This window comes from Mixophyes fleayi, chromosome 8 (assembly GCF_038048845.1).
Source record: "Mixophyes fleayi isolate aMixFle1 chromosome 8, aMixFle1.hap1, whole genome shotgun sequence".
In the NCBI taxonomy this organism is placed as follows: Eukaryota; Metazoa; Chordata; class Amphibia; order Anura; family Limnodynastidae; genus Mixophyes; species Mixophyes fleayi.
The window spans coordinates 55,447,547-55,460,734 of NC_134409.1; the positions used below are offsets into that span (position 1 = coordinate 55,447,547).

Consider the following 13,188-nt stretch of genomic DNA (forward strand, 5'->3'; position numbering starts at 1 on the left):
TCACATAAGCCCCTTCGATAGTGAAATACAAAGACCTGGGAATGAGTATTTTTTACCCTGAATAGTCAATGAAAGGATACATGTAATCTCCCAAGAATTGACAATTTTGATGAGCAGTTTAAATATGGAATTATCCCGTAAAATAACTAGTAAATTATGTTATAACCCCCTTTTTCTTTTACTGTGGATTAAAGCAAGTATTCATGTAAAGTAGACAGAGTATATAACTTTTTTTGTCATTTTTTTTGTTAACGAAAACATACAAATCTTTTACTACTTACATTTTATAAATAGATATAAAACATGTTTCTTACCTGAGATTGGAAGTCTTGCAGTCTGGATTATCCTGCTGAAACAAGCCATAAAATGACTAACCTGCTCAGAACCAGAAGGTGTTTGGTTGATCAGATTTAACTAAAAAGAGAAAAACTTGTTTAGGAGTCTTTCAAAATCCTACTCTTGATACAGTTATTGACTATAGATATAAAAGTGCGTGATTTGAAGTGTTTTTTGCTTTATTTATTTGTCATTTTCACAACGTAAAACAATATGTGTGATCATTTTTTTTTTTTTTTAATTCATTGTATCTGTTCAGCATCATATTGCCTTAGGCTAATTGTTTACTGTCTCTTGCAGAACTGTGAGGTGCCTGCGTATCTAACTCAATGGAGGAGCAGTGCCAGGCAATGCAGGGACCACCTGCCCCTCCGTTCCAGCCGCAGGTATGGAGTGCTTGCAGTACCTTGTATATGTATACTTTTATATTTAGATATGCAGTAGTAAGAATGGTTCAGTCCTCCTAAAGGAAATGTTATTTAATGCATACTAGAGATTTAGCTAGGTGAAAGATTTGTCAGACACATAGATTTTTATTATGGTTGTTGATTTCTAAGATGCCACAGCGCTTCACAGTGCCAGGACAGTGAAGAAAACAGAGCATACATAAAATGGGGACAAGAAAGTTAGGCAGAATAAATGCAGACATAATAACAATTTGGAGGGCCCTACTAATAAGAAAGATTACAGTCCAGTGGGAAAAGGGGAGACCGGAGACAAGAAGCTAATGTGGCTCATAGTGGAGTTTAGTATAGTAGTGTGGTTTATCAGTGGTGTGTTGAATTGGAGAATGTGGGAGTGTTGTTAGACTCTAGTAAAAATGTGGGTTTTTAGATAGCATCTAAAAATTAGAGGGTTGAGGGCGAGTCTGATTAGGCTTGGTAGGTGATTTGATAGTTGGGTAGTGGCATATCATAGGCGGGCGTAAGAGGTGGTAATCATAGAGGATGTGAGGCGCTGGTCAAAGGCATGAGAGATTTTGAGATGAGATGGAGTTGTATGACGGATTGGTGATGTTCAGGGCTTTATGGTTGATGGCGAGTTCTTTGAGTTTGATTGTTGAGGATTTGTGGAGGATATTGTGAGTCACCGTAGGGATTTATAGAAATGGAGCGGCGAGAGAGGACAATCAGTCTTGCCATGGCATTTAGGTTGGTTTGAAGCAGATGTGTGAGGAGAATGCCTGATATAAGAAGGTTGTAGTAGTCAAAGTTGGGGATGAGAAAATGGATAATCTATTTGATTGCAACTTGGATTAGAAAAGGCCAATATTTCACATACAGGATTGCTAGGTAAATTGGAAGTGAGGAGTACAACAGAGGGCGGAATCAGATGTGACATCGTAAGATGCCGAGTCCTCCGGAGCTGGGAATGTGGATGAGATTTCTCCATAGAAGAGAACTGCATTGGACATTGTAAGGAAGGTTTATGTAATGGCTAGGAAGATCTCTTGTTGTAGAGTATACAGGATAACAGGATGGAGATTAGTAGAGAGTTGTGGATATGGTTGGAGGGATATAAGTTGAATGGAAAGTTTTGAGGTGAAAGTTGAAGAGTTATCAGATAATGGGACTCTGTGGCAGGTGACATGTCACCAACCATGAGAAGAAGCATGGGAAGAAAGAGGACATGAAAGGAGGATTTGGGGCTGTGAGATTTACTTCTGCTTGTGAAGTTTGGTTGCAGAACAGTTTGACTAAATGCTGGAAGGAGAATGACATTTGAAGAGAAGTGTGGTGAAAGTGAGTATGATAAATAGAGATGTTGAATTGAATAGGTGCATGGTGGAATGATGTGAAGTATGACTGTGAATTAGTTGGTGCAGTTATTGAGAGACTGAGAAGAACAGTTAGTGTTGTGCATTGAGATGGTGGGATCTCCTTTGTCGTCCTTCTGGCTGAAATAATGGTGCAGAAAACATCCATTGTTTGGACACATGGTCCAGGACACTGACAGTTGAGCTCAGTGGGCCCAGCAGCTGAATAACATGAATTAATGTATCCAGGAAGAATGCTTCTATAGTGTGTATGTGTGTGTTGTGTTTTTTTTTTTTTTTTAGTAGAATACTCTCGCTGCACACCAACCATCCAATTGCTGTTATGGATACACTGGTGGCTGTACCTATTCAAGGGTGTCAAGCACTGGAGTGTTCCCATTAATGGTTCTGCATCACTAAATGATGGTGTGACTGTTTGTTTTTAAATACCCTGTTTTTCTAGCTGAAAAAAATGTAAGGTTCAGAAAAGCCACTGTAACGCCAGCACAAGGCACACTGCTCCATATGATTAACATAATGTTTATGGTATTTACAGAGACATACTGCTGTTAAGCAGGGGCTGCTCAACAAAATATAGGGCCTAAGGCCAATGTGTAATGTTGAGCATAACCCCTACATTAACTTGTCACTCACAATTAAATTGCAAGATCTATTTTTTTTTTTTTTTTTAAATGATTGTATTTTTTTTTTAACTTTAATAGTTCCGAACCTCGTAACAACCACCGGCTCTCAAACTTAACCCCTTTCATCTGATACGAAATGTCTTGTTCCTATTTTTTATTTTTATATTTACGTCTCTATTGCAAATACCTGGACTGGATACAATATTTGCTGATAAGCTGCAATAGTCAATAAGGTAGTGAATATTCAAGAGGAGAGCGTTTTGTACTAAGTGAAAGGGGTTATGTTGTAGGACCGGAGACAGTTAGTTAGTTTTTACCCCTTCTTCACTAGATATATTTTCACATTGTTGTGATGCTTATCTGATTGTTTTCACAACAGTTAATATTCTCATGGAAGTTTTATCTATCCGCAGATGGTCATATAATTGTCAAGCTGTTAGTAGATGGATGTTAAAATGCATAGTAGTTTATACCCCTGAGGGTTGTTTTACTTATGTGTATCTATCCATTCATCCATCTATCCATCCATCCCTTTCAGACTGGTAGCAGGTTATGTCTTTACATACAAAATTGTGTCTTCAGTTTTGGGTTCAATTATCATTTTAATATTTTAGCCAGAGTAAATGGTTTTACATTTGTTAATGTAAACATACTGTTCTTTGGGTTATAGAACTCTTCCCTTTCCTCTCTGTCCCTTACTTCCTGTGGGCTGTTTTGTGAAAACATTCTTTGACCCTAATCTCTTGTGATCATTCAATGCCAAACAGAAGCTTTTCAGACTTCCTATAGTTTGGTTTCATAGAAATAAGCACAGTGAGCATGCTCCTTGTGAATAATATGTTCACTCTCTCATTAATACTCATGAATATTTAAAACCTGCTGAGAAGATGGCTAACATCATGCAGACACCTAAAAAAGGTGAATACAGAAGAAACCTACATGACTAACACTGTAAATGTAAGTTTATTCGTTTTCTTTTTAGATATGTGTTTAACCCCTACATATCCAGTGGCTTTTCGCTCTCTAATAGATCATTTGTAACCTTTTTAGTTATCTTTTATTAACGTTTACTTAGTGCCAGTATACGCGTTATACGGCACTTTACAGTTGGGAACAAGCATGGTAATAAAACAAGATTGGTTATTAACAGATAGAAACAGGATGGCCAAACTTAGTCTATGCTCGCCTGCAATAATGTTTTATGCCTTAGTCTACACATCTAGGGCTTTTTGTTATTATTATTAATTTTTTTTTATAGGGCGCCACTAGGTATCCGTAGCGCCGTACAGGGACAAACAAAATTACAATACAAAGGTGAGACAGCACGATACAGTAAACAAAACGCACAGTAACTCAGTGAGCTCAAAGTACAGCTAGAGGGGCGGGGGAGGGAAGAGGGGAAGGTCCCGCATACGGCGGAGCCCAAGAGGGCACGGATGGCAGGGAAACCCCCAGAGTGGAGAGGAGGGAGCAAGAGGGAACGGGGAGAAGAAGGTCCTAGAGGAGGAGGGCAAGCTAGCTGGAGAGCAGAGTTAAAAGTGGTGAAAACAGGAGGAAACATATTAGATTATGTATTTTTTTTTTTTAGCTTTTTATGGGCAAATAATGAGAAATATGGACAGAGGAATATATTCCACATTTCCTTCCATTCGTACACTCGCCCAATTACTTCAACTCCAAATATTTGAAACTTACAAGTTCTGACCTAGTTATAGGGTCCAGGAACAAGCTAGATTTGAACTATTTATGTTTCTCCCTAATTTTGCACACTTTTGCAACAATGCACTGTTATTATGCATCATTTTTAAGCTTTCATTGCAAGGAAGTAGAAAGACACATTTTGGAAGCTCGTCAATTTGAGGAGTTTAGGTATTCTTGCCCAAGTGTATTACATTAACACAGAATGTAACATACCTGGGCAAGAAAACTTGGGAGAGGGGGGGGGTAATTATTATTATTATTATTATTATTATTTTAATTATTTTGATAGGCTTAATCTGATAGATCTCCTATGGACACTAACATATCTGGTGCTAGCTGAACCATTCAAGCTGCTTTTAGTTCAAGGTTAGACTAGAGCTAATAGTTAAGTGGCAGAAGAGATTCTGTCTGGACCTCCTCCACTACAAAACATTGGGTCCCCCACCAAACAGGAAATTTCTGGGGACTGCATAGCATCACCTGGTTACATTGCACTGTTACTGATTGCAGCTGGACTTTACACTTTTGTGTTCAGCTCACTGTGTTTACATTGAGCTTGCTGACAGTCAGAGGGGCAGGAACAGAGTGATTCAGTTCATCCTTAGGCCATTAGTGGCAATAATGTTGTCACATTTCATCAATATATAGCGCCAGCATATTCTGTTGTGCTTAAGAATTATACCAAACACAGTAATAAAACAATACTAGGTAATACAGAGATAGAGGTAAGAGAACCCTGTTCGCAAGCTTACAATCACATTTGTGAATGTTGCGTCCTACATAATTGAACGAATGTACCAGCTAAGGTGCAGGCCATTGGGCCCTCTATACGTGAGAATCCCTGAGGGATTCTTGTTTAAGCTTTCTAACTTTGACCACACCTCCAGTGATGATCATTGCGGAGTCTTGGATGCCACGTAGCGATCATTCCTTTACAGAATATATTTTCAATGTTGCCAGATTATATAAATGTGTGTTTTAATTTGTCTTTTTTAGACACTGAGTCCATCAAATTCTATAAACTAAAGCAAATTCTTATTCCCATAGATTGTAAACTTGCGGGCAGGGCTTTCTTACCTCTGTCTGTATTACCCAGTATTGTTTTATTACTGATTGTTTCCAATTTTAAAGCGTAACGGAATTTGCTGGTGCTATATAAATAAAGGATGATGATACTATGGTTTAACGTTATGGGCATAAATTGCCTTTTTTATATTCCCTAGAGAACAGTTGAATATAACATTATCAGTACTAGTGTTTTAACAACATTTAATATAGTCCAATGGCCATCTGTCAATTTTTGACAATATAAATTACTGCAATCCACCTACAAGAAAATAAGGCATTCAGCCATGTCGAACTCTGACTCTAAAAATCTTGTGACAGTGCAGATGCGACAGACTATTAATTCAGTGACCCTTCTGCCCTTTGTAAGGAAGAGTTGCGGGGGAGGCAAAAAATGGGAAAATTACAATTGGACTGTGAAGTTTGCATGCACTGCCCACTGTTAAACAGATTACCTCTAATGAAGTGTCTAATGTTCAGGGCTCGTCAGCTTAATCAGCAAAGGCAGCTTTACCCCATCTCACAAAGCAAACCCGGGGCCCTCTGGCCCTGGACAGCCACTCTGGTCCCCTCTCTCAGGGAGGTGCCTAGCCCTAACCAAGCCAGACAGTGTGTGATCTGACATGCAAATATAGGTCATTGCATATGTAAATGTGTGATTACAAACTCGCATGCCAAAACACATTAGCCAGAGTTTGGACTCGGCATGCGGCTGTCACTGTGTCTTAGAGACTCACGCTAATCTTTGTCAAGTTCAAATGCGTTCTCAAAGTGGGGAAAAGAGCTATGTATTGTCTAATCACATTTTTTTCTTATTTACTGCATATGCCTTTGTGGTTGCACATGCAGATGTACTGTCTATCTTTGTGTAATGCCAGAAGAGGTATGTAACACCTTACTGAAAAAGTACAAGGTTAAATAAAATAACTTTTTAGTGAAATAAGATTTTACAATAAGTGCACAGGATCATTCAAAGAATCAAAAAAAATATTCTTCCTTAAGGACCCTCTAAACAAATTAAACATACATAAAATTGTTTAATAGTTTTAATGACCCAATTCCACCCCAGCCAAGCACTGCATATTAAGTTTTACATGCCATAATTTGGTAGACCTCGTCTCAAAGCTTGGCGTGGTAGTACTATGTGTGTTTGTATTGTAGCGATTGTGGACTGTACGCTCCAATAGCGCTGGGCCTTAAGTGAATGTTCTTTGTACAGCTCTGTGTAATATGGTGTTGATATATAAATAAATAATAATACCACACCAAGCCCATGAAACAAGAAATAACATTGCTATTTAGTACCTTGTGACTAATACACCTTTCTCACCAAATCCCGGGTCAGACATGGGGTAATGAAGACTGTTTTTCAATCACTGTGTCCCGGGTTGCCGCCTTTCACACTGGACCCATGTCTTCCCTGCATTATCAATTTGAGTCATTAAAAGGGGACAGCAGAAACTCACATAGATGACTTGGCAGAGGCGAATGAGCTGCCTTTTACAGAACCCGGGTAGAATAACCCGGGAACACCTTTCATACCGCAGCATATCCACTTCAACACGGGGATAACCCTGGTTGCAACAAGGGTCTTGGACCCGCGTCGTATAACCCAGGTTGAACCATTCACACCAACACACTACATGGGTTATTCCAGGATCCATGCCTCCTTGTGAAAGGGGTATAAGACCTCTTCTCAACCCAGACTCATCAGCATTCTTATTGACATATAAAATGTCTGTACCTACTCCCCATCCTTTTATCTTTACCTCACTATCTTCCACCCCAATCCCTCAATATCTAACCTTATGGATAAATAAAAAGCCAAAGCTAGGAATGTTTTATGTTAATGTTTTATATACTGATTTCACTCGCACTTTTGTTAACTTTCAAAAATGATGTTTAATTATGATGTTATTATTTTATTTCTGTTACATCTGTTGACTTATTATTATTATTATTATTATTATGGTAGATTTGTAAGGAGCCACAGTGCTTCGCAGCGCCGTACAGTAGGGAAAACTACATACATAAAACACGGACATACAAGGTAGACAAAATAAATGCAGACATGAAAACAAAGGGTATGATGGACCCTGCACATTAGAGAGCTTCTAAGCGGAAGAGGGCACAGCTGAAACAAGGGGTAAATGTGTTTCAGAGTCGAGATTGGGATAGTTATGAGGGTGCATTAGTGTGAATAGTGTTAAAGAGGATAAGGTCACCTAAAAAAAAAAGAGATGGGCTTTCAAAGAGCATCTTAAGATTTGAAGGCTGTGGGAAAGTCTGAGTGTGGTAGAGAATTCCATAAGTGGGGAGCAACACAGGAGAAGTCTTGTAGGCGGGAGTAAGAGGTGGTTACCAGAGATAAGACAAGGCGCAGGTCAGATGTAGATCTAAGAGGGCAGGAGGGAGAGTATTTTGATATGAGATTTGAGATGTATGCAGGGGTAGTGTTGTTGAGGGCTTTGTAGGTAAGGATGAGTAATTTTGAATTTGATTCTGAAGGACACATTGAGTCAGTGTAAGGATTTGCAAAGTGGTGCAGAAGATGTGGAGCGGTGCGAGAGGAAGATCAGTCTTACAGCAGCATTTAGGATAGATTGAAGTGTGGATTATATGGGTGTCAGCAATGCCATATAGCAGGAGGTTGCAATAGTCAAGACGGGAAATGATGACAGAATGGATAAGAGTTTTGGTAGCGTGTTTGGTAAGAAAAGGGCGTATTCTGGCAATGTTTTTAAGGTGGAGTCGGCAGTCTTGGGATAGAGTCTTGATGTGAGTATTAAAGCAGAGGGCGGAGTCAGGTGTGACACCAAGGCAGCGGGCTTGGGAGACTGAGGAAATTGTGGTGTTACTGACAGTGAGAGAGATTTGAAGGCAGCTGGTGACTCTGGCAGGAGGGAAGATAATAAGCTCTGTTTTGGACATGTTGAGATTTAATAAATTAAAGAAAAAAAATATTATTCCATTTGTATATTTTATATATGCTATTTTCATATAGCCATTGAGCACAGATACATCTTTAACCATATCTCTATAATATTGTTTATACTTTTGTTTGCATTTCATCTTTTTCTGCATGTGTTTTAAGAATGTAACTAGAGACCAGTGTGTATCTTATATAACATTTATCAACAGAATTTCGAAGTACATCAAAATATTATACACATTTGGGAGTTTTTGGGTCAGAATAAAGGTTACAGCTTTTCAAACTACTGAATGTCACATACACTGACTAACCACTACAAAACCTAATCCAAAGTAGTATTAAATTTTGCCTCTGAAAGAGACAATTTGGTGAACTCGTAGCAGTAACCTGTCTATCAAGGGCTCACTATTAAGCTTAGAGTTCAGTTCCGTAAACCAGAGAAAACATGAAGCTGACAGTTATGTTTACCTTGAGACTGTTACATTACACCATCCTGCATCTGAAGGGATGATATCCTGAAAATCTACATTTTGGTACATTGAAACAATATACTTCAGTATTTCTGGTGGCTAACTGATTTGTTGTGGTCTCAAACATCATAAAAAACAAGTTGTTTTATATGCACTGCACACCAACTGTAATTATCTTGCTCTTTGCCAAACTGCAGTCTTCGTACTCGGCTCACTATGTTGGTTAGAACATAACTGAAACAAAAGTTATGTCTTTGTTTTTTTTTGTTTTCTTTTTAAGCTAATTCATATTTGATTATTTATACTTGTTCTGTAATCAAAGCTTGTCTTTATTTGCATGTTACTTAAGGAGCTGTGCCAGCAGCAATGTCATTGATCTTAATATTGAATTAATTTATTCATTTAAGTTATGAGAAAAGCATGAGTATATGTTTAACACTGAAATCAGAATCCATGCCTTGTTTTTGGGTATTTTAATTGAATACTTTATGCATACCATAAAGTATTTTTCTATAAAAAGAACAAAGTCTACTATTAATTAATTACTATTTACGCTTCTATTCAATTTCTCTCATGTTCAGAAGACACTGCGGCCAGACATGGGTTATAACACGCTGGCCAATTTCCAGATTGAAAAGAAGATTGGACGGGGCCAGTTCAGTGAAGTATACAGAGCCACGTGCCTTTTAGATCGAGTGCCTGTTGCTTTAAAAAAGGTTCAGGTAAGTTAATTTGGGACAGGGCAAGGTTTCCTGTTGAATGTTATGTGTTTGTTTTGCTACAGCTTATTTTATATTGTTTTTGCACAAGATTGTACACACATTCAGATGTCTAGTAGGGGAGACTAATTTAGTAGGTGTAAAATTAATTTATGAAGGAACAATGGCCCCTATTGTTATAGATTTTTAAAAGAAGTTAGGTGATTGCAAAAGTTAATTCCTTGTGTTAAAGGACCAGTAGACCCTCCAAATTTAACACCCTCCCCCCAAACCCCTGAGGCAATAATGTACTGTGCAGTGCATTTATAGTATTAAAACTGTTTACTTAAACAAAAAAACAAGCTTTAGCTCATAAGATACAAGTTGTCCTATGGGGGCCCCCTATTTTCAACAGAACCACAGACTCTGTAACTGCATGCAAGGCAGACCATCTTAGAAACTCTGGTATATTTCCAGTCTTCAGACCATAATGGGAGCATCAGGGATAGGGATTGCTACATTTCAGAACTCTTGACTGTTTCCTGTTTTCCAGTGTTTAAATAAATCGCATGCTAAACACAGTGTTTATGTGCAGCTGTTGTCATACTGCAGTACTCTTGGAGCAGTCCTGCACTGTAATAGTCACAACAGTCCCTATTCTGGTCTAAAGTTGGGAAGAGTGCTAGGCATTCTGACTTGGTAGCTTATTGTGTGCTCGCCAGCTCTGTTATACAGCCAAAGATAAGGGGTCCCCTGTTGCGCTAGGGTAAAAATTCTTGCTTTAAGTTCGAGACTACAGAAGGGGACTGGACAGAGGCCTTTTCTATTGAAATAGGATGGGTTGAAAGAATAAAAAAAAAAATTGGGTTTACTTTCTAAAGTAAAAGGGTATATCACTGTTTCAATGTTTTTAATATGGGGTCTAACTAGTGACAATGTTTACGTCACTAGAAATTATCCCCTTTTTGTGTATCCCAGTATTTTATTCACCTTTGCAGCTGCTACCTGGCTCTGTGTGCTGCTTTTCTATCAACTAGCATTCCTAACTCCTTTTCCACCTCAGTTTTCCCCAATTGGTATTGTGTTTAATGTGTAAGTAGCATAGGTTTTACCATGGACTGAGTGCATAATCTTTCTGTAGCATGATGTTATCCAGCTTTGTATTGTCAGCAAATATGCTGACCTCAATAGTAGTCCATGTGGTACTCTACTGATGATGACTTTAGCCCAGTCTGAATGTGTTTAATTTATAACGGACTCTTTTCATCTATCCTTCAACTAGTTGTCTACCTACATACTTTTTCCACTATACTAAGTACTTTTGTGTACTTCTGTATGCTGAGCTAGGTGAAAGATCGATATTATGAATGCATCTGAATTAAGAAAGCCAAAACCCTTTTTTGAATATTGCTGTCATGAGGTTCCAGAGTTGAAAAGTAAACGTGAACCCCTGTTGATATCTGCAGTGCCATTAAAACCAACCAAAGTTAAAAGTAGGACTGGTGTATTATTTTCTTTAGCATTATTAGAATTTTCAGTGCGGATTAGCATGATCTAAACAAACTACCTAATCTGGAGTATCAGCATGATTGATGTTAGTGATGTGCTGTTGTATTCAAACTGTACACTTTTGTTAGGACTGGTGTGGTGCCTCGACCATTGATTTCCAACATTTATTAAGTTAACAGCTATGTTTTCAAAATGGACTATGACATAGAGAAGAATATTTTTAATACAGCATTAGGGTGCAGAAAACAAGCAGCTAATTTGAAGTGTATGAATAGGAAAGAGCATTTGGTTAATCTGCATACTGCCTAGGCTGTATCAGAATATTAAAATTTGCTCCCCAGCACTCCACGCCAAACAGTCTCATTTACTAGAACATTTTGGGCATTAAATCCCATTTCCTTCTTAATCTGCATAACATCTGCATATGTTTGTGGGAGCCCTGCAATGAGTGGCAGCTGCCAGCAGCTCTCTGAATGATATTACAATATGCAAAGCTTACTGTTGAAAGAGCTGTGGATTTGTTTCAACTACTCCGCAGGTGATTGCGGCCATATGAATGAGAGGTTTCAAAGCTGCCTTTGTGATTATTTTAATGTACTGTGTTGCAGATATTGACCTATGGAACAAGTAAGAGGCTACCTTGTGCTTCTTGAATTAACAATCTCCATTTAAACTGCAATTAATCTGCCATTAGTGCTCCTTTGATTTGTAACAAACTGAGTTGTATAGAGGATGTCTGCCCAAAACAAACCAAATGTCGTTATCAAATGCTTACATGCTGAATATCCACCCACAGACTGCTACCTCTCCTAAACTGTCAAATACAGGCACCTCTGTTGTGAAACTCCTACACGAAGAGGTCGGCATTTTCCTTAACTTTATCTCATTTGGTAGTCCCAGAGCTTGGGCACTTTATGACTGCTGGAATTGCCATTTGTGATGACTTAAGGAAGGTGGTTTGCCAATATCCTCTGTGGTGCTGGCTGTCGCGGATGATAGATCTCCACACAGAGGTGCCTGAGGGGAAGACCTAGGAGTGATGACATCTGGATTAGTTGTTCTGCCACCAGAAGGGCATTTATTAAAGTGTTTATTTTTGTCGCCCCCTCCACATGTATACTTAGTTTTAAAACACTTTGTTTCCATTTTGTCTATTATTTTATCAGAAAAAGTATAAAACACTGTGGAGCTAAATGAATGCTGTGTTGTGTTTTGCAGCTGGCACTTTATCACCCGGAACTTTTACTGCACATAACAATACTGTATGCCTTTAGTAACACATCCCAAGAAACTAGAGGATACCGGCAGAAAACCTCACACAGAAATTCATTCTCCTACTACAGTGGGCTTATGAGCTGGCAAATCCAGGGGTGTCTTTGATATAAAATTGTAACTGTCACATAGTTTTCGTATGTTTAGCCTAGAGCTGATTTTGATGGAAACATACAGTACATTACAAAGATGAACTATTTCTTTTGAAGCAGTCTATATCTTTTTGTTATTTTTGATGTCTGAACATGAATTTTTTCACTCTAAAATATCTGAAAATATCTATAAACTTATATTTTCATTTGAAACCTTTAGCAGGGCTCAGTCTTGTACTGACATATAGCATGACTATGAACATATAAATAATATTGTAAGCATGAAGACAATAAACCCAAAATATTTACATGATAAGAAACCACATATGTTATAACTGCATGCTTGCCAGCTTATGATAAAAAAGTCATACATGCATCATTTTTGTAGGCATCTATGAGAGGTGAAGACCTCAAAAACGGTCAAACAGGCCTCGGAGCCAGACTTAGGAATCCATTCAATAAGCTGCGTGGTTCCATTATGACCTTGCGGCTATGTTGCCATGTGCTGTCGTAATGATCTTTGCTCATTTTTGCTTGCACCTCATAGGGGTGTTAGCAAAAATTAGCAAACTTTTCATTACAGTAATTGCAGGGTATGTGCACAGTAACATAGTGGCCTCGCTGCTAATTGAATTGGCCCCTCAGACTACTGGTATATTTAAAAGTAGAGTGGATGCAGTAAGTGGGAAGAAACAGTAAAGAATTTGATCTCC

General features: G+C 38.4%; 1 protein-coding gene across 1 annotated transcript in view; it reads left to right on the forward strand.

Annotated features, from left to right (window-relative positions):
• The window catches only part of NEK7 (NIMA related kinase 7), a 77,700-nt gene that overhangs the window by 26,493 nt on the left and 38,019 nt on the right, over positions 1-13,188 (forward strand). The window contains exons 2-3 of the mRNA XM_075182591.1: positions 637-722; positions 9,486-9,626. Coding sequence (XP_075038692.1) covers positions 666-722; positions 9,486-9,626 — 198 coding nt within the window. The 5' untranslated portion in view covers positions 637-665. The remainder of the gene's footprint in view (positions 1-636; positions 723-9,485; positions 9,627-13,188) is intronic.